Below are 22,342 nucleotides of genomic sequence, written 5' to 3'. Positions count from 1 at the left end.
CTAGAGAACTAGAGCCTACATAATATAGAAGGTCTCACCTGATGGTTTAGGTAATACAAATATAGTTCCATCATCACCAACACAGCTGACTGTTGCCTCAAATACTTTCATGTTAGGAATAGCTGGTGGTTTATAGCATCTAGTGGTTCTTGGTTCTAGAATTTTCTCCTGAAGTTCAGACACTTTGTGTTCACTGATTATGTCAGCAGCTTTTTTGTCAGGGTCAAAGTTAGTTTTAATATGGTTAATAACTACTGAATCTTCTTGTTCCAGGGGGACTTTCAGAGACTTCTCAGATAATGAATGGCTGTTATCTAATTTGTTAATTCTGTAACATCCAAAAAAGAACATATCTAAATATGAGCAAATATAAAATTCTGGGTAAAACAATATAAAAAGAATTCTTCAGATATACATGAAATTCAAAGAAAATACTTGCTCTAATTCATTATGTAAAAATTAGCATAACAAGTTAAAATTAAAATTAAATTATGAGACTGATGAGAAAAAGCAATAAAATTTTAAGTAAATGTTTTAAATTTCTATCTCACATTTATAGACTATGCTCTCTTAAAATTTCCTAAGTATGGCACAATGAATTCAATATTACTAGAAGATATAACACCTTTAAGATGATTTCAATTTAGTCCACAGATAGAACAGACATCTGGCAAGCTATTAGCATCCATTAATACAAAGAAAACATGAGTCTCTTAAAAAATATTAAGGTACTATTCATATATTAGGTGTTAGTGGTAATACGCTATATTTACTCAGTTTTTCTACTTTATATTATTCCCTTCCATTAAAAGTAATAGGTATCCCTACTTTACAAAAAAATAAAATCTTAGAAGGAAATATTAATACTGGTTGTGTTTTAGCATAATTATATCAAGTTTCTGTTTCTTCTAATCTCCTGTACTTTTAAAAGGAAATAAGGCCTGGGCGTGGTGGGTCACGCCTGTAATCCCAGCACTTTGGGAGGCTGAGGCAGGCAGATCACCAGAGGTCAGAAGTTTGAGACCAGCCCGGCCAACATGGTGAAATCCTGTCTCTACTAAAAACACAAGAATTAGCCAGGCATGGTGGTATGTGCCTGTAATCCCAGCTACTTGGGAGGCTGAGGCATGAGAATTGCTTGAACCCAGGGGGCAAAGGGTGCAGTGAGCTGAGATCACAGCACTGGACTGGAGCCTGGGCGACAGAGCGAGACTCAGTCTCAAAAATAAACAAACAAACAGACATTAATTAAACAGCTATATAATTCCTCAAATAACCTGCTAGTCCCCCAACCCACTGCTGCCTTAAGATAGCTGGTAGCTTTTGTCTGTAAAAGCAGTAAAGAACATTACAACTGGCAGCAGACAATGTCAGTAGTATTAACTTGCCTAGCATTTTCCATTCTAACATTTCTTCTATCAAGGAACTGCTTTAGCCTAAAGGCAAAGCAATTAGGCTAGCTGTATGCCAAAGCCCGGGCAACCCAGGCCACATCTCCCATATCTAGCCTCATGTCCCACTTTCTTTCTGACTTCTCATTCGTTTTCCATTTCATCAGGACTCAGATCCTGTTCTGAATAAGGTAAGATGTAAGTTAAGGCAAACACTTCTACGGAGATCTGGCTATGTATGAGGCCATGTATTTGGTACAAAGTGGCTACTTAGGACTTGTTTCTCCAATTCCAACATAGCTCTATGTCTCTAGAAAGAGAGAGAAAAGATTAAACTAGGGTCACAACTGTATTCTGATCCTGTCCCTGGATCAAAGGTGCTTAAACCCCAAACATAGAACCTGAAAGGTTCTTTAAATGTAAATACTGTTGAATTACTTATCGTATAAGTATAAATAGAAATAAATTTCATATAAATGTTTATTTTTGTTTCATATAAATGTTTCATATATATTTTGTTTCATATAAATGTTTCATACATTTCATCCTGTTTCATATACGTTTACAGTTCATATAAATACATCTAGTAGGTATACATCTACCAGAATTTCTAAAATAAAGCTTAAATATTTATGTCTAAAGCAAAGGATGCTGAAGGGCTCAGATCTGGTACCCACTACATTATTCTCTTTTTCTTTGGTTTACAGTGTAAATGTCAAAGGAGAGAGCAAATTATAAAAGCAAGTATGTCAGTAAAGGGTTTAAGTGTGCAAGAACAGATGTGCCTGAACAATGAAATGAGCAATTCTGAAGGAATCTATTTCTGAGATGGCTCCTCAGGGTTAGTTTATAAATCTTTTTTTTTTTTTCTCTAAACGTTGGGGAAAGCGCAAACACAGTCCCCCACTACCACAAATTATGCAGTCGAGTTTCCCACATTTGGGTAAATTGCAGGGGTCAGCACATCCGGAGTGCAATGGATAAGCCTTGCCCTGGGAAAACCACCTTCGTGATCGTGGTTTCTCCCTGCCAGGTAAGCATAGTTTACAAATCTTTAAGAGCAAACAAGATGCAATTCAGATTTGAAAGTACACGTAAGAAGATTTGCACATGCAACTAAGAGGCATCCATCACAAACTGACGTCAAAATTTTTTTTTAAAGTCTATACCTCCTTTCTCTCAAAGCCAAACCCTTTTTAATCAAATATTTAGAAACATCAACACGCTCTCCTTTTTCATCTCTGCAGAAAATTTTCACAGGTAATGGCCAAGTTGTGTTGTTCTCCTGCAGTGATTTAAGAGCAGAGTAAATATGAAACACCAAAATGAAATCTTCATATAAACTGTACATTTCAGAGGCATTTATTTTACATTTCTCTAAGCAAGAAATATTCCCAAGTGAGTAAAGTTATTTTGGTATCTAAACATATCAGAAAATAGCATGGAAGAGAGTGAAACAGAGTTATTTTATGAAATGCCTCAGAAAGACTTCAAGGTCAAGGTGAAATTAAAGAAAAAGAAAATCAAACTGGAAACTTTCTTTTCCAGTCCCAGAATGGGGAGTGGGGAATACAACATCAGTTAACAAGTTTCTTTATTCTCCTGCTTTCTTTGTAAATTACAGAATCAAAATGGCAGGAGAATTGCTTGAACCACGGAGGCGGAGGTTGCAGTGAGCCGAGGTCGTGCCACTGCACTACAGCCTGGCGCCTGGTGACGGAGCGAGACTCTGTCTCAAAAAATAAAAATAAAAATAAAAAATAAATAACAAATAATAAATAAAAATATATTTTCAAAGGTCTTTTTCTCTCCTACAAAAAGCAAAAGAACTACAAAACATATATTCTGCTTCATATGGAAGAAGTTATAAAACTGGAGAAAGCACATAAAAAGTAACAATAAAATGAATTATAAGAGAAAATTCTACTCATTAATGTAATCAAAACATTTAAGTTAGAAAAAAAGCAAAGAATATTTTTAAAGTGGTCTGAAAAGATGTATGCCTCTTCTCAAATACACACGTGTGACATACATTTATGATTTCACTAGAAGCCTAACTTTCCAGGTTGGCAAATATCAAATGGCTTTGGAAATACACCCTAGCATACACATTATATTTTTAACATGCAGATTATCAACTCATGAATACTACTTTAGAAATACGCTGACTCATTCAATCATTTGTGGTGTATCTATCATCAAACAGGAATTACACTTGGAAATAAAACTAACAAAATTCGTAACAAAATCCAAAGTTTGGTGTTATTTTCTCAACAAGAAAGAAAATAAATGGAATTGATGAAAACATTAATGAGATCATCAGGACATATCTCTTGTAAATTGTTAACTCTCTACCCACCTGTAAGATTATAGTTGCTACAGCTCCAGTCAGGTATAATGAAAGAAAGTCACAAGCTGTTGCTGTCCACTTGTCACTCCCACCAGCTGGTCTACAACAGAAAACAATGGCAACTTGTTTTATAAAAAATAGCATACAATATTGACATATACAAGAAACACTGCATTTACACACACGCACACTCATAGTTTGAACCAACTATATGTAAGAAATCAATCTAAACATGGATTCATATTATTTTTACAATTTTTCTCCTCATTTTCATAGCCTTTTTTCATCCCTCTATTTTACTTAGGGCCCATGTTACATATTAACTTATTTGTATGTATCTGTTCTGCAGCTACACTGAGGACCTGTAAAAAGGAGGTATTAGTCACTATATACATTTCATATATGTCAACTAGACTGTAAACTCCCAGAGAACAGGAATAATGATGTATTATGTGCATCATCACGTTCCCTAATGACCAGTATAGTGTCTGGCACATAGAAGGCATTCCAGAAATATTTAATGGAAAGAAAAAAGTCTCTTTGATGATTCCACTACCCATTTTTGGAAGTTCTTTGGAATTCAAATCTAACTTGAATTGCTACCCATAAATATCAGAAATACCAGAAATTTTAATTATTGATTCAACAAAATTATTTACATTATCTGATAGATGTGGTAATACAGTTTTAAATGACTAAAAATTAGCAGTATCTTTCACTAACTTTTCAGCAAATACTGTCAGACAGCAATGCATAATAAAAAAATGCTCAATAAATATTTGACAGATAAATGAAATACAGAGTATCCAATTTCATCATCCATGTTAGTTTGCAAAGTTGAAACTGAGTGACTGCAGCGGGTGTCTCATCTTTTGGCTTTCCTGGGTCACACTGGAAAAATAGTTTAGAGCCATACATAAAATACACTAATGAAGCTGATGAGGTAAAAAAAAAAAAAAAAAAAAAAAAAAAATCTCATGTTTTAAGAAACTTTACAAATTTGTGTTGGGCTGCACTGAAAGCCGTCCTGGGCTGCATGTGGCCCATGGTTTGGACAAGCTTGCCTTAGATGTTTCTACCAGCAAATCTATCCCTAAGAATAAAGAATTAGTAACACAGAAGAGATTACAGATAACATAATATAGGCTCTATGGGCTCTCTAAACATGGTTTCTAGTTCCAGAGTTTCACTGAGCTAACCCATTAACTGAGTAAACAATTATTTCTGGTCAATCTTAAAAAAAAAAAAAAGAGAGAGAGAGAGGCAGGGCCTCACTACGTTGCCCAGGCTGGCCTTGATGGGTTCAACGGATCCTCCCATCTTGGTCTTCTGAGTAGCTGGGGATACAGGTGTATGCCACCACACTCAACTTCACCTGGTCAATCTTTTCACAGTTACATGGCTTATATGAGTGAGCTAACCAAATCAACTGGGCATATAACTTGACCAAACAGGATTTGGTAAATGTGCTATATACTACTTATTATAAAGCCTAGAGAGAGTTCTTAGGTGCTAAGAAGCTTAAATTGCTAGGAACTCTGGGAATCAGTTATGGTTTAATATTTATTATGATGGTATAAAAATAAAAGTCAATTTAACATTAAGGTTAGTCATTGATTATGGATATAAATATTAATTTAACATTTGAAAAAAATGTATGAATATACAATTTCAGTTAGGGAAGATGAAAAAATTCTAGAGATGAAATGGTGGTAATGCTACACAACAAAGTGATTCTTTTTTTTTTTTTTTTTTGAGATGGAGTCTCACTCTGTCACCCAGGCTGGAGTGCAGTGGTGTGATCTCAGCTCACTGCAACCTCCATCTCCCAGGTTCAAGCGATCTCTCCTTGAGATCTCTCCTGCCTCAGCCTCCCAAGTAGCTGGGACTATAGGTGCGTGCCACCACACCCAGCTAATTTTTTGTATTTTTAGTAGAGATAGGTTTTTGCCATGTTAGTCAGGATGGTCTCGATCTCCTGATCTTGTGATTTGCCCACCTCGGCCTCCCAAAGTGCTGGGATTACAGGCATGAGCCACCGTGCCCAGCTGATTTTTCTTTTTATTGTTGTTGTTATTTGCTTTTGAGATAAGAGTCTCACTCTGTCACCCAGGCTGGAGTACAGTGGTGCAATCTCTGCTCACTGTAACCGCCGCCTCGTGGTTTCAAGCAATTCTCCCTGCCTCAGCCTCCCAAGTAGCTGGAATGACAGGTGCCCACCACCATGCCCGGCTAATTTTTGTATTTTTAGTAGAGACAGGGTTTCACCATGTTGCCCAGGCTGGTCTTTAACTCCTGACCTCAAGTAATCTGCCCACCTCAGCCTCCCAAAGTGCTGGCATCACAGGCATGAGCCCTATGCCCAGCCATGAATGTTCTTGTTGTCATAGAACTGTACACTTAAGAATGGTAAAATGGTAAACTGAGTGTAATATGTATTTTACCACCATAAGAACAATCTATTAAAAGGGATTTCTTAAAATGGCAGTAAAACAGAGTGGTTAGAGCTCCAGTTCTGGATTCAGACCTTGTTTATAATCCTACCTCAACAATCAGCAGATATTTTATCCTGGAAAATACTTAACCTCTTAAATATTCAATTTTCTTACCTGTAAATAATATCTTATTTATATCTTTAAGGTCTGTTGTTAGGATTAAGTAAAATAGTGTCTTTAAGGCAACTAATGCAGGTTCCATAAGTACTTAAAGGTTAGGCTTTTAAAATGATAACGGTATTCCATTCCAGCCCATAAGATATCACTTAAAGTATGTACAGAAACACATTCTCCATACTGTTAGGTACAATTAAGGAACTGACATAATTCTGTTCAATCACTCTGATTGAACTATTTAATGTGAAAGTGAAAACTAAGATAGGATTTATATAGTATGTGAGCTGAGATTTCCATTTCAGGACACTGAAAGGATTTACAGTTGTCCCACTGTTGCCATCAGTGATCACAGACAATAGGGAGAGGTGCCTGTAAGATTAGAGAAATGGGTCACTAAGAAGAAGGTATCCTATTAGAACAAGGATCTCTAAGGAACAAAACAAATAAAAAATAAAAAAAGAAGGTATCCTATTATATTATCAATTTAGGCCTGGCATGGTGACTCACACCTTAATCCCAGCACTTTGGAAGGACAAGGCAGGCAGATCACTTAAAGTCAGGAGCTCGACACCAGCCTGGTCAACGTGGTGAAACCCCGTCTCTACTAAATATACAAAAATTAGCCAGGAAGGGTACCACGTGCCTGTAATTCCAGATACTCAGGAGACTGAGGTGGGAGAAATGCTTGAATCTGGGAGGCAGAGGTTGTGGTGAGCCGAGGTGGCGCCACTGTACTCCAGCGTGGGTGACAGAGGGAGACTCTGTCTCAAAATAAATAATAATAAAATAAAAAGATCAGTTTTCAAAACAGATAAATCAAACCAATGTTACATTCATATACATAACTTTTGGGTGAAGTACTTAATTTCTCATCGTGAAGTTTCTTCAATTGTAACGTGGGGATAATCATAGTTCCATGTCAGTATTATTGTGAGAACTAAACTAACACATGAAAAGCACATCATACAATGCCTGCGCTAGTAGTCAATAAATGTTAAGGTATATTGTATAGTGTATCTGGAGTTCTCTCATGAGATTCTTGTAGATGAGATATAAATAAGCTAGGTAAACCAGTATGGTTTATCTATTTCTTGAAAAAAAAAATCACACGCAGGTTCATTACAGCTTTTATAATAACGTTGAAAGGGTCTTTGGGATCTTTTAGCTTTATTGGTAAACAGATTTTTAATATTCCTATTTATAGTCCATGTCTGAAAAGCCTACACATATACATATACCTAAGTGTGTGTACGTGTGTATGTCTTTTAGCCAAATAACATGCAGTTGGCTTCAAATTAGTGATCGAGTTTGTGAGACAATCAAAAACAAGCTTGTCCAACCTGCATGCGGCCCAGGAAAGCTTTGAGTGCAGCTCGACACAAATTCATAAATTTTCTTAAAACATTATGAGATTCCTCACCAACTCACATTTCACACAGATGAAAAAAGAAAAAAAAAAAGAAAAAAAATTAAAAAAAAAAATTATGAGATTTTTTTGCAATTTTTTTTTTTAGCTCATCAGCTCTCATTAGTGTCAGTGTATTTTATGTGTGGCCCAAGACATTAATTCTTCTTCCAATGTGGCCCAGAGAAACCAAAAGATTGGACAACCTGGTCTGAAACTGCAAGCTACCCCAAATGATTTGGATAACTATGGTAGCATATCAAAGCAATAGCAAATGATCTGCCAGTAGACTTAATGATAGAGCTGTTTCCTATAGGTACAATTTTCTCTAGTACTCTACGTTGAATAGAAGCTAGGATTTATTTAACAAAAGTTAACCACTGTTCTGAACCTCTGGGAAAAGGCCAGTTATGTTTGGCAACATCGTTACCTCCGAGGCTAGATATTCCGATTTTTGCCAATAAAAGAAACTCACATTTTTATGTGAAATTTACTAGTTTTTTAAATAGCATTTCAAAGTTTAAAAAACATTCTGCAGGCCAAGTGCGTATTAGTTGGATTTAGCTCATAAACTGCAGACTACAACTCTGAAGAGGTATGCTATCAAATTTACAGGTAATACAACGTTAGAAGGGGCAGTCTAGACACGGAATAACAAAATCAACTATCTGAGATTCAAAACCAATTAGAAAACATTTGACAGGAATAACTGTTAAATTCTATATTTAGGTTAAAAAATCACTGTGTCAGGCTGGAGTATAGTGGCTCAATCATAGCTCACTGCAGCCTCCAACTCCTGGCCTCAAGTGATCCTCCTGCCTTGGTGTCCCAAAGTGCTGGGATTACAGGTGTGAGCCACCTCACCTGGCCCTTTCCCTTCCTTTTATCTGGATCTTTTCTTTACTTTGCCCCATTGCCTGTCTTGCTCAAATTGAAAACTCTATTCCCAGTAATTTCTCCTCAGTGTGGAGTCATGGCAAGGAGTTTCAGTTTACTTTCAAGAGGTTATATGACTAAAAAGGCTCCAGTATTGTGAGACTTTGGCACAATTACAGACCTCTTGCATTCAGATATGAACTGCATCCTGCTTCATCTCTTAGTTTTGGTTGCCTGCATGTGCCAGTGAAATACCGTTGTCTATTCCTATTCTCAGATCTGTTGGAATCCTAGTCTGCCTTCCCTCCAAATCCTCCCATACAAATGTTGATACTGTAAAGGTATCATGATACCATCATACTGTAAAGGTTCATGATGTACCCCACCGGCTAGTATTTGGGTGCTCACAGAAGTAACTTATCATCTGCTTTTGTTGTAGATACTGACTGTGTAGTCTTTAGCTTTACTGTCCAAGTGGCTGTTTTTATAGTGGGATTCCAGTAGACTAAAACTGTTCTGTCATTTTTCTAGAATCCTCTACAAATTCACTCTTTTTGGTAATTTACCTATTTTTTACCTTTCTATGCAATTATAAACTTATACAATTTATTTCTAGCTGTGTTTGTTGTTCCTCAAAGTAAATTTTTAATATTCAACAGTTTGAATTCTATCTAGGTACTTTCATACTCACCTATCTCTATTTCTTAATGCCACTAAATTTACGTGATCCAAACTGTTATCTTTCCCTCTTAATGTACAAAATTAACTAGATGTTAGGAAAACTTCAGAATATCTTAGCAAAATTAAAACTGACAAGAACCCATTTGAAAGTAATATTTAAAATAATGAGAAAATTACTCGGCTAAAAACTACCTTACGTCAACCAGAGAACATTCCAAAGAGAGTCTTCCCATTGTCTTTAGATTTTCTTCAAGTTTTCTTAAACAGTCAACATTCACTCGTAGTTCAACACCCACGTCATACAGCAAGACCTAAGAAAATAATAACTGTAAGTCTACGGACAAACAATTCAAAGTATTCTTTTGGCAAACTGGAAATCTCAGTGAAAACTGTTTTAACTTCAGGGAAAAAAAATACAAAACGCAATCACCACCTTCATGATTACACTTTTTATATATATATATATATATTTTTTTTTTTTTATTGCATTTTAGGTTTTGGGGTTCATGTGAAAAACATGCAAGGTTGTTTCATAGGTGCATACATGGCAGTATGATTTGCTGCCTCCCCCCCCTTCACTTATATCTGGCATTTCTCCCCATGCTATCCCTCCCCGACTCCCCACCCCCCCGCTATCCCCCCTCCTCCCCAACAACCCCCCGTGTATAGTGTTCCCCTCCCTGTGTCCATGTGTTCTCCTTGTTCAACACCCGCCTATGAGCGAGAACATGTGGTGTTTGATTTTGTGTTCTTGTGTCAGTTTGCTGAGAATGATGTTTTCCAGGTTCATCCATGTCCCTACGAAGGATGTGAACTCCTCGTTTTCAATGGCTGCATAATATTCCATGGTGTATATGTGCCACATTTTTCCTGTCCAGTCTACCATCGATGGGCATTTGGGCTGGTTCCAGGTCTTTGCTATTGTAAACTGTGCTGCAATGAACATTCGTGTGCATGTATCCTTATAGTAGAACGATTTATAATCCTTTGGATATATGCCCAGTAATGGGATTGCTGGGTCAAATGGAATTTCTATATCTAGGTCCTTGAGGAATCGCCACACTGTTTTCCACAGTGGTTGAACTAATTTACACTCCCACCAACAGTGTAAAAGTGTTCCTATTTCTCCACATCCTCTCCAGCATCTGTTTTCTCCAGATTTTTTAATGATCGCCATTCTAACTGGCGTGAGATGGTATCTCAATGTAGTTTTGATTTGCATTTCTCTAATGACCAGTGAGGATGAGCATTTTTTTAAATGTTTGTTGGCCTCTTGTATGTCTTCTTTTGTAAAGTATCTGTTCATATCCTTCGCCCATTTTTGAATGGGCTTGTTTGGTTTTTTCTTGTAAATCTTTTTTAGCTCATTGTAAATTCTGGATATCAGCCCTTTGTCAGACGGGTAGGCTGCAAAAATTTTTTCCCATTCTGTTGGTTGCCGATTCACTCTATTGACTGTTTCTTTGGCCGTGCAAAAGCTGTGGAGTTTGATTACCCGCAATTTACCTCTACCAATGTGTCTGTAACCATTCTGATGATCTGACCTCTTCGCCACTGATTTTTATCTTGGATCTTAACAGCACAGTGCATATCATTTTCCCATTTAACAGGTTCCCATTTTGAGTTTTCATAAGCAGCTATCATCTTTTCTTCTAAACTACAGAGATAAAAAATATTTAACTTTCCAAACATTTTCTTATACAATTCTCTGGCTACATCTTTTCTACTATCCCCGCTTGCTCATTCCACTCCAGCCAAGTTGGACACCTTGTTCTTCCTTGAAAGTACAAGCATATTTCCTCAGGTTTTGGAACTAGCTCTTCCTTCTGCCTGAGACAAACTTTCCTCAGACACTCATATGACTTACCTCCCTCCCTCCTTCTTTGGGGCCCATTTCAAATATCGCTGTCTCTGAAGTCTTCCTTGACCATCCTAAAAGTGCCTTCTTCCCCAAATGCTTTATTTTTCTCTATTTCCCTTATCAACATCTGCCACACTAAAAATTTTATTTGTTCACTCTCCTTCTACAAGAATTTAAGTTACATGATAGCAAAGATTTATCTATTTTTTTTTTTAACCAGGGTATCCCTAACACTTATAAATACTGCTTGTCATAGAGTAGGTCTCAGTAAGTATATGTAGAATGAATAAATTGAAATTAGTGAAAACAACCAACAGAGATCCTATTTGCATACTTGTAACTAGCTGAGAGACTAGTTAAAATAATTCTGCTTGTAAAATCTACATTTATGACTTCTAGATCTTTGAAACAGAATATAGAAAGGATAAAATCACATGTAATGCTTTCCTTATATATTATATATATTGTACCTATTAAGTAAGTTTTCAGTTAACAACCACTGAACATAAATCTTCTCAGGAGATGTTACATTACAAATATGCACAGGCAATTCCTCATTATAAAGTGACTGGAAATTCTTATTAGGTAGAGGTTTCGCAGACACAGAATTTAAGTTGTTTACTTCATTTGAAATAATTTCTTCTGGAGAAGGATCCCAAATATCAATATGCTTTTGAGAATTATCTTTGAGGATATATCTGAAAAACAAAAGTTAATGAAAAGAACTGTGTATGCAAATTATTTGTATTTGCTCAGGTCTGTATCTCAACTGTGTGATGCTTACATGACTATTTTTGTCAAAATTCATTTAACTGTGGACCTTAAAAAGGTGATTTTTTTCTGTATATACTTCAATAACCCTGACTTTAAAAAGAAAGGAGAAGATTCAGTCCAACATAATTTCTTTTCTTTTCTTTTTTTTTTTTTTTTTTGAAATGGAGTCTCACTCTGTCACCTGGGCTGAAGTGCAGTGGCGGGATCTTGGCTCACTGCAGCCTCCGCCTCCCAGGTTCAAGCAATTCTCTTCCCTTGGCCTCCCAAGTAGCTGGGATTACAGGCGTCCACCAACAAGCCCGGGTAATTTTTTGTATTTTTAGCAGAGACGGGGTTTCACCATGTTGGCCAGGCTGGTCTCAAACTCCTGACCTCAGGTGATTTCACCTGCCTCAGCCTCTCAAAAGTGTTGGGATTACAGGTGTGAGCCACTGTGCTCAGCTCAATCTGACATTAATTTGAATGTTTACTCTCATTTCTTTCCCTCTCTCAATTGAGACCTATAGTGGAAAAAGCTCCTGCTTCTATCTCCTCCAGCATGAGAGTCAACAGGAAAGCATGGCCACAGATCAATAGTAGGAGTCACTGCAGGCCTCTGTAGGGTGTCACTGTTCACTTTACTTTTGGCTTATGCTGACAAACATCATGTGTGGGTGCTATCTGAATACCGGCTTTTTCTTTTTTTTTTGGACAGAGTCGTGCTCTGTCACCCAGGCTGGAGTGCAGTGGCAAAATCTCAGCTCACTGCAACCTCCACCTCCTGGGTTCAAGTGTTTCTTCTGCCTCAGCCTCCCGAGTAGCTGGGACTATAGGCATGAGCCACCAAGCCCAGCTAATTTTTGCATTTTTAGCAGAGATGGGTTTACACCATGTTGGCCAGGCTGGTTGCAAACTCCTTTCAAGTGATCCGCCCACCTCAGTCTCTCAAATATTGGCTTTCTTGAGGGCTACGTAGGAGAATTCTTCAGAAGCTCCCCCAGAGCCACTCCCACTACACAAGTCCCTATTGTGGAAGAATTCTTTGTTTTGACCTCAGAACCCTCCCACCTGCCCTCGCTACCACTCTACTCTTCTGCTTCTGGGGTCACCCCAACTACTAGCCTGTCCTGAATGAATATTAGCACAATGACTCAAGCCTGGTTATCATTCAAAGTATCCACTTGAATCCAGGAAAATTCACATTTCTACAAATAGGAATGTAAGCTACTATATGACTATGCTTATTCTCCATCCTGCCATTTCTCTTCCTAATTCCTCTCTCAACCAGCCACAAGGGGCTTCCTAAGTAGACATTCCATCTAGAAATAAGATGCCAGTCTACTTTCCTTAGAAGCACTCTCAAGGAGCCTTTCCCTTGGTTTCTGGGCCCCTTAATAATGGAGAGAAAAGTCACTCTAGTCCTCATTAGATTAATGACTGCAATTACTTTCTTTGGTCTAAGAAGAGGGAAAATTCCCAGGTCTGCAGTCTAAGCACATCTCCAATGGGGAATGATATGCCAGTTTACCTTCTTGCAATTAAAATGTTACATATGAGCATTAAATAACAATAAAAGTTTACATATCTACTTACCCTATTTCATAAGATGCTAGGCCCTCTTTGACTAGCTGGTCATTAATACTAGTCATTTCAGGAGCACCAGGAGACTCAAAAAGCTCAACTAAGAGCACATTATCTTCCAGAATTTCTGTAAAACCATTAAGAAAGTTTGGGGAAAGAAGTATGTCACAAAATATACTAAATGAGGCAATTTTTTTTTTGAGACAGTCTCACTTTGTCACCCAGGCTGGAGTGCAGTGGCACGATCTTGGCTCACGGTAACCTCCACCTCTTGGGTTCAAGCGATTCTCCTGCCTCAGCCTCCCAAGTAGCTGGAACTACAGACAGGCACCACCACGCCCAGCTAATTTTTTTTGTATTTTTAGTAGAGACAAGGTTTTACCAGTTGGCCAGGCTGGTCTCCAACTCCTGACCTCAAATGATCCACCCATCTCAGCCTCCCAAAGTTAAGTGCTGGGATTACAGGTGTGAGCCACCACGGCCGGCCTAAATGAGGCAATTATTTAAAAATTGGAAACTTAATTTCTTTCATTTGCATGCACGACATTTCTGGTAGAATAATGTCATAGTTTCCAGGAGTTAAAGTAGCACTTTGCAGATCTAAATGAATTGTTAGTGTTATCTATAACACAAATCAGTGAACATTTAATTTTGGGTTATGTATGCCATTATATAAAGAAATCAGTTTGAAGCTTTTAGATTCAGACAAATACATTCATTGAAGAAGTGTTTGATTCTATTCTTATTTTACGGAACTAAACCAAGTTCCAGGAGGACCAAGGTAATGAAAGTTATGAATGAAAGTTAACTCAGGCCAGTGATCATTTGCAAACGTTTATAGCTTTTACAAAAATGGCACAAAGTTTAAAACAACACAAATTCAATCTAGAACCCTCAATTAACTAGAACTTTTTTCTGTCCCTGTGCTTTTTAGGACAAATCACACCTAATTCTTTTTATCAGATCTATTTCTTAAACTAGACTGGGAGTTAACTGAATGTAAGGCTCGTGTCTCACGTGTCTATTTACTTATTGATGGTACACTGCACAGGGAAATTGGTCAGTATCTGAAATATGGTACAGAAATTTCTTTAGAAAACATCTCTAAAATAATGCACTGAGATCAGTATATGCCTACACCTTCCCAGCTGGTAGCTGCTAGTCAGAATGATTCTAAAAAAAAAAGATAACAATTACCAGCAGCAACATTCTATATTAACCCAGTTATAAGAGTTCTATGAGTACAGATTAAAAGCTTTTTACAAAATTTTTTGTTAAGTTATAGGGGCACAGGTGGTATTTGGTTACATGAGTAAGTTCTTTAGTGGTGATCTGTGAGATTTTGGTGCACCCCATCACTCGAGCAATATACACCGCACCATATTTGTAGTCTTTTATCCTTTGCCCCCTCCTACTTTTCCTCCCAAGTCCCCAAAGTCCATTCCTTTGCATCCTCATAGCTTACCTCCCACATATCAGTGAAAACATGATTAGTTTTTCATTCTGAGTTACGTCACTTAGAGTAACAGTCTCCAATCTCAACCACGTCACTGCAAATGTTGTTAATTCATTCCTTTTTATGGCTGTGTATTCTACTGTGTGTGTGTGTGTGTGTGTGTGTGTGTGTGTGTGTGTGTGTGTGTGTGTCTGTCTGTCTGTCTCAGTTTCTTTATCCACTCATTGATTGATAGGCATTTGGGTTGGTTCCACAATCTTGCAATTGTGAACTATGCTGTTATAAATATGGGTGTGCAAGTGTCTTTTTCAAACAATGATTTCTTTTCCTCTGGGTAGATACTCAGTAGGGGGAAGGCTGGATCAAATGGTGGTTCTACTTTTAGAACTTTAAGGAATCTCCACACTGTTCTCCATAGTAGCTAGTAGCTGTACTAGTTGACAATCCCGCCAGCAGTGTAGAAGTGTTCCCTGTTCACCGCATCCATGCCAACATCTACTGTTTTTTTGATGTTTCTTTAGTATGGTCATTCTTGGAGGAGTAAGGTGGTATCGAATTGTGGTTGTGATTTGCATTTCCCTGATCATTAGTGATGTTGAGCATTTTTTCATTTGTTTGTTTATCATAAGAATTGTCTATTCATGTCCTTAGAACACTTTTTGATGGGATTTTTTTTTTCTTACTGATTTGAGTTTGTTGTAGATTCTGGATATTAGTCCTTTGTCAGATATATAGATTGTGTAGATTTTCTCCCACTCTGGGGGTTGTCTGTTTACTCTGCTGACTGCTCCTTTTGCTGTGCAAAATCTCTTTAGTTCAATAAGGTCTCAGCTATTTATGTTTGTTTTTATCGCATTTGCTTTCGGGTTCTTGGTCATTAAACCCTTGCCTAAGCCAATGTCTACAAGGGTTTTTCCAATGGTGTCTTCTAGAATTTTTATAGTTTCAGGTCTTTCATCCATCTTCAGTTGATTTTTGTATAAGGTGAGAGATGAGAATCCAGTTTCATTCTCCTACATGTATGTGGCTTGCCAATTATCCCAGCACCATTTGTTGAAAAGGGTGTCCTTTCCCCACTTTGTTTTCATTTGCTTTGTCAAAGATCAGTGGCTCTAAGTATCTGGGTTTATTTCTGGGTTCTCTACTCTGTTTGATTGGTCGATGTGCCTATTTTCATACCAGTACCATGCTGTTTTAGTTATTATGGCCTTACAGTATAGTTTGAAATCAAGTTTTGTGATGCCTCCGATTTGTTCTTTTTGCCTAGTCTTGCTTTGGCTATGTGGGCTTTTTGGTTCCACGTGAATTTTAAAATTATTTTTTCTAATTTTGTGAAGAATGATGGTAGTATTTTGATGGGGACTGCACTGAATTTGTAGATTGCTGTTGGCAGCATGGTCACTTTCAAAATATTGATTCTACCTATCCGTGAGTATGAGATGTGTTTCCATTTGTTCACGTCATCTATGATTCTTTCAGCAGTGTTTTGTAGTTTTCCTTGTAGAGGTCTTTTGACTTCTTGGTTAGGTATATTCCTAAGGGTTTTTTTTGTTGTTTTTGTTTTGCAGCTATTGTAAAAAGGGCTGAGTCCTTGATTTGATTCTCTGCTTGGTCACTGCTGGTGTATAGAGGAGTTACTGATCTGTGTACATTAATCGCTTTGCTGAATTGTTTTATTAGTTCTAAAAGCTTTCTGGAGGAGTCTTTAGGGTTTTCAAGGTAAACGATCATATCGGCAAACAGTGACAGTTTGACTTCCCTTTTACTGATCCGAATGCCCTTTATTTCCTTCTCTTGTCTGATTGCTCTGGCTAGGACTTCCAGTACTATGTTGAAGAGGAGTGTTAAGAATGGGCATCCTTGTCTTGTCCCAATTCTCATAGGGAATGCTTTCCACTTTTCCCCATTCAGTATTATGTTGGCTGTGGGTCTGTCATAGACGGCTTTTATTACATTAAGGTATGTCTCTTGTATGCTGGTTTTTCTGAGAGTTTTAATCATAAAGGGATGCTGGGTTTTGTTGAATGCTTTTTCTGCATCTACTGAGATCATGTGATTTTTGTTTTTAATTCTGTTTCTGTGGTGGATCACATTTCTTGATTTGTGTATGTTAAACCATCCCTGCATCCCTGGTATGAAATTCACTTGATCATGGATTACCTTTTTGATACGTTGTTGGATTCGGTTAGCTGGTATTTTGTTAAGGACTTTAGTATCTATATTCATGAAGGATATAGATCTATAGATTTCTTTTTTGGTTGTGGTCTTTCTGGTTTTTGGTATTAGGATGATGAAGGCTTCATAGAAGGAATTTTTGGGAGGGTTCCTTCTTTCTCTATCTTGTGGAGTAATGTCAAAAGTACCAATTCTTTGATTTGTAGAATTCTGCTGTGAATCTGCTTAGTCCTAGACTTCTTTGTGTGTGCTGGTAATTTTTAAATTACCCTTTTAATCTTGCTGCTTGTTATTGGTCTCTTCAGGATATCTCATTTTTTCTGCTTTAAGCTAGGAGGGTTCTATTTTTCCAGAATTTATCTAAGGTTTCTAGTTCATGTGCATAAAGGTGTTCATAGTAGCCTTGAATGATCTTTTATAATTCAGTGGTGTCAGTGTAGTATCTCCTGTTTTGTTTCTTAGTGTGGCTATTTGGATTATCTCTCTTCTTGGCTCATCTTGCTAATGGTCTATCAATTTTATTTACCTTTTCAAACAACCAGCTCTTTGTTTCATTTATCTTTTCTATTTTTTGTTTGTTTGTTTCAATTTCATTTAGTTCTGCTCTGATCTTGGTTTCTTTTCTTCTGCTGGGTTTGGGTTTGTTCTTGTTTCTCCAGTTCCTTGAGGTGTGGCCTCTGAGTGTCAGTTTGTGCTCTTTCAGTCTTTTGATACAGGTGTTTAGGGCTATGAACTTTCCTCTTAGCACTGCCTGTCTGTGTCCCAGAGGTTTTTATAGGTTGTGTCATTATGTCATTCAGTTCAAATAATATTTTAATTTCCATCTTGATTTTATTTTTGACCCAATGCTCATTCAGGCACACGTTATTTAATTTCCATGTATTGGCATGGCTTTGAAGGTTCCCTTTGAAGTTGATTTCCAGTTTTATTACACTGTGGTCTGAGAGAGTGCTTGATATACTTTCAATTTTCTTAAATTTATTGAGGCTCAATTTATGGCCTATCATAAGGTCTATCTTCAAGAAAGTTCCACACACTATTGAATAGACTGTATTCTGCAGCTGTTGGATGAAATGCTCTGTATATCCCTTAAGTCCTTGTGTTCCAAGGTATAGTTTAAATCCATTGTTTCTTTGTTGACTTTGTCTCGATGACCTGTCTAGTGCTGTCAGTGAAGTACTGAAGTCCCCACTATTATTGTGTTGCTGTCTATCTCATTTCTTAGGTCTATTAGTAATTGTTTTATGAATTTGGGAGCTCCAGTGTTAGGTGCATGTGTGTTTAAGGCTATGATATTTTCCTGTAGGACAAGGCTTTTTACCATTATATAATGTCCCTCTTTGTCTCTTTTAATTGCTGTTGCTTTAAAGTTTGTTTTGTCTAATCTAAGAATAACTACACTTGCTTGCTTTTGGTGTCCGTTTGCATGAAATGCCTTTTCCACCCCTTTATTTCAAGTTTATGTGAGTCCTTACGTGTTATGTGAGTCTCCTGATGGCAGGAGATGGTTGGTTGTTGAGTTCTTATCCATTCTGCAGTTTTGTATCTTTTCAATGGAGCATTTAGGCCATTTACATTTAATGTTAGTATTGAAATGTGAGGTACCATTGCATTCACCGTGTTCTTTGTTGCCTGTGTCCTTTTTTTTTTTTTTTTTTTTTTGGTTTTTGGTTTTACTTTTTAAATTGTATTTTTGTTTTATAGGTCCGGTGTCATTTATGCTTTAAAGAGGTTCTGTTTTGATGTGTTTCTGGGATTTGTTTCAGGATTTAGAGCTCCAAAATTTTAGCATTACTTGCAGTGGTGGCTTGATAATGGCTAATTCTCTCAGCAGTTGTTTGTCTGAAAAAGACTGTATCTTTCCTTCATATATGATGCTTAGTTTTGCTGGACAGAAAATTCTTGGCTGACAAGAGGCTGAAAATAGGGCCCCAATCCCTTCTAGCTTGTAGGGTTCTGTCCAGAAGTCTGCTGTTAATCTGCTAAGTGTTCCTTTGTAGTTTACCTGGTGGTTGTCTCACAACTCTTAAGATTCTTTCCTTTGTATTAACTTTGGATACCCTGATGACAATGTGCCTAGGTGCAGATCTTTTTGCGATAAATTTCCCAAGTGTTCTTTCTGCTTCTTATATTTGGATGTCTAGGTTTCTAGCAAGGCTGGGGAAGTTTTCCTCGATTATTCCCCCAAATACGTTTTCCAAGCTTTGTGCTTCTTGTATTTGGATATCTAGGTCTCTAGCAAGGCTGGGGAAGTTTTCCTCCATTAATCCCCCAAATGTATTTTCCTGAGGAAGAAGAGAATTCTATGGTTTGGTCATTTAACATAATCCCAGACTTCCTGGAGGCTTTGTTTGTATTTTCTTATTCTTTTTTTCCTTGTTGGATTGGGTTAATTCAAATACCTTGTTTTCAAGCTCTGAATTTTTCTTCTACTTGTTCAATTCTATTGCTGAGTTTCCAGAACATTTCACATTTCTTAAAGTGTGTCCACAGTTTCCTGAATTTTTTATTTTTTCTTTAAGCTACCTATTTCCTTGAATATTTCTCCCTTCACTTCTTATATTGTTTTTTAGATTTCCTTGCATTGGACTTCATCTTTCTCTGTTCCCTCCAATTAGCTTAATAACTAACCAGAATTCTTTTTCAGGTAAATCAGAGACCTCTTCTTGGTTTGGATCCATTGCCGGTGAAGTAGTGTGATTATTGGGGGGTGTTGTAGGGTCTTGTTTTGTCGTATTACCAGAGCTGGTATTCTGGTATCCTTCTCATTTTGATAGGCTCTGTCAGAGGGAAGGTCTAGGGCTGAAGACTGTTCAGATTTGTTTTTGTCCCACAGGGTGTTCCCTTGATGTAGTACTCGCCTCCTTTTCCTATGAATGTGGCTTCCTATGAGCTGAACTGCAGTGACTGTTGTCTCTTTCTGGCCTAGCCACCCAGAGAGTCTATCCGGTTCTGGACTGGTACTGGAGGTTGTCTGCACAGAGTCCTGTGATGTGAACCACCTATGGGTCTCTCAACCACGTATACCAGTGCCTGTTCTGGTCAAGGTACCAGTGGGCTGCAATGGGCTCCATGAGGGTTCTTAGCTTTGGTGGTTTAATGCTCTATTTTTGTGCTGGTTAGCCTCCTGAAAGGAGGTGGCACTTTCCAGAGAGCATCAACTGTGGGAGTATGGGAGGAACCAGTGATGGGCAGGGCTGTAAAACTCCCAAGATTATATGCCCTTTGTCTTCAGCTACCAGGATGGATGGGGAGGATCACCAGGTGGGATAGGGCTAGGCGTGTTTGAACTCAGACTCTCTTTGGGTAGGTCTTGCTGAGGCTGCTGTGTGGGGTGGGGGCGAGATGCCCAGGTCACTGGATTTGTACCTAGAAGGATTATGGTTGCCTCTGTTGAGTCATGCAGGTTGTCATGGAAGTAGGGGAAAGATGGCAGTCACAGGCTTCACCCAGTTCCCACACAAACCAAAAGGCCAGTCTCACTCTCACTGTGTCCCTACCATCAGCCCCCAGTCTGTGTCTGGGCAGAGAGCTATAGGGGTTTGAAAACCTGTCCCAGACCATCTGACTCCCAGCTGGGAAAGAAAGGGCTTGGTTACTCCCCTGCCTGTAGAGTCTGCACACCAGATTTGCACCCTTCCCTGGGTTCTGGCCAGGAGGCTTCTCACCCTGTTTAAATTGTTACAAATTTCAGCTAGTGATTTTTCCTTCTCCCTGGGGAATTTTACTCCCTGGGGAATTTTACCCCCTATTCCTCTCCCATTGAATCCCTGTGGTGCCAGGCAGGAATGGGCTGCTTAGGGACCCAGTGAGCTTCCAGGGTCTTTCTGCTGCCTTTTCTACCCCTTTATTTCGCTTGGCTGTCTAAATTGACTCCGATCCAGGTGAAGTCAGAAACTTCTCCCACAAACAGACCTTCAGTTTCTCCAGTATGTGTTCAGGAGAGGAGGGTCTCCCTTTCCCATTTCTGTGGTTGGGGCTTGTTGTGAATCACTCAGGGTGGCTGGAAAAATATTAGGGAAAGTTAGAAGATTACAGTCTCAAACCTTTTGGAAGGCCGAAAGGTTTAAATGGAACAGGCTGAAAGCAGCCGTTGCATTACGTTAGAATTTTGAACCAGCCTTGCATCCCCGGGATGAAGCCTACTTGATCATGGTGGATAAGCTTTTTGATGTGCTGTGGCAACCAGTTTGCCAGTATTTTATTGAAGATTTTTGCAGCTATGTTCATCATGGATAATGGCCTCAAGTTTTCTGAATTCACCACATAAACAGAACCAAAGACAAAAGCTACAATTATCTCAATAGATGCAGAGAAGGCCTTTCACAAAATTCAACAGCCCTTTATGCTAAAAACCCTCAATAAACCAGGTATTGATGGAATGTATCTCAAAATAATAAAAGCTATTTATGACAAACCGACAGTCAATATCATACTGAATGGGCAAAAACTGGAAGCATTCCCTTTGAAATCTGGCACTAGACAAGGATGCCCCTCTCTCACCACTCTTATTCAATATAGTATTGGAAGTTCTGGCCAGAGCAACAGGGCAAGAAAAAGAAATAAAGAGTATTCAATTAAGTCAAATTGTCTCTATTTGCAGACGACATGATTGTATATTTAGAAGACCCTATTGTCTCAGCCCAAAACCTTCTGAAACCGATAAGCAACTTCAGCAAAGTCTCAGGATACAAAATCAATGTGCAAAAATCACAAGCATTCCTATACACCAATAAGAGACTTCAAGAGAGCCAAATCAAGAATGAACTGTCATTCACAATTGCTACAAAGAGAATAAAATACCTAGGAATACAACTAACAAAGAATGTAAAGGACCTCTTCAAGGAGAACTACAAACCACTGCTCAACAAAATAAGACAGGACACAAACAGATGGAGAAACATTCCATGCTCATGGTTAGGAAGAATCAGTATCATGAAAATGGCCATACTGCCCAAAGGAATTTACAGATCCAACACTATCGCCATCAAGCTACCAATGACCTTCTGCACAGAACTGGAAAAAACCACCTTAAACTTCACATGGAACCAAAAGACAGCCAGCATAGCCAAGTCAATGATAAGCAAAAAGAACAAATCGGGAGGCCTCACACTACCTGACTTTAAACTATACTACAAGGCTACAGTAATCAAAACAGCATGGTACTGGTACCAAAACAGAGATACAGACCAATGGAACAG

General features: G+C 38.1%; 1 protein-coding gene and 1 non-coding gene across 2 annotated transcripts in view; both read right to left on the bottom strand.

Annotated features, from left to right (window-relative positions):
• LOC105720459 (RING finger protein 17) overlaps positions 1-22,342 on the bottom strand; it is a 114,371-nt gene that overhangs the window by 27,552 nt on the left and 64,477 nt on the right. Inside the window, exons 19-25 of the mRNA XM_064373501.1 lie at positions 13,523-13,637; positions 11,647-11,874; positions 10,822-10,972; positions 9,508-9,626; positions 3,751-3,841; positions 2,561-2,676; positions 39-328 (exon numbers count right to left, since the gene is read on the bottom strand). Coding sequence (XP_064229571.1) covers positions 39-328; positions 2,561-2,676; positions 3,751-3,841; positions 9,508-9,626; positions 10,822-10,972; positions 11,647-11,874; positions 13,523-13,637 — 1,110 coding nt within the window. The remainder of the gene's footprint in view (positions 1-38; positions 329-2,560; positions 2,677-3,750; positions 3,842-9,507; positions 9,627-10,821; positions 10,973-11,646; positions 11,875-13,522; positions 13,638-22,342) is intronic.
• Positions 2,270-2,432, bottom strand: LOC135273864 (U1 spliceosomal RNA). The gene has a single exon (XR_010341655.1). It is a non-coding gene; the product is annotated as a U1 spliceosomal RNA (small nuclear RNA).

Source organism: Aotus nancymaae, unplaced genomic scaffold (assembly GCF_030222135.1).
Source record: "Aotus nancymaae isolate 86718 unplaced genomic scaffold, 86718_ANA_hifiasm-v0.15.2.pri h1tg000009l, whole genome shotgun sequence".
NCBI classification, from domain to species: domain Eukaryota; kingdom Metazoa; phylum Chordata; class Mammalia; order Primates; family Aotidae; genus Aotus; species Aotus nancymaae.
The sequence above is the reverse complement of the archived record's forward strand: the minus strand, read 5'-3'. Positions and strand labels throughout refer to the sequence as shown.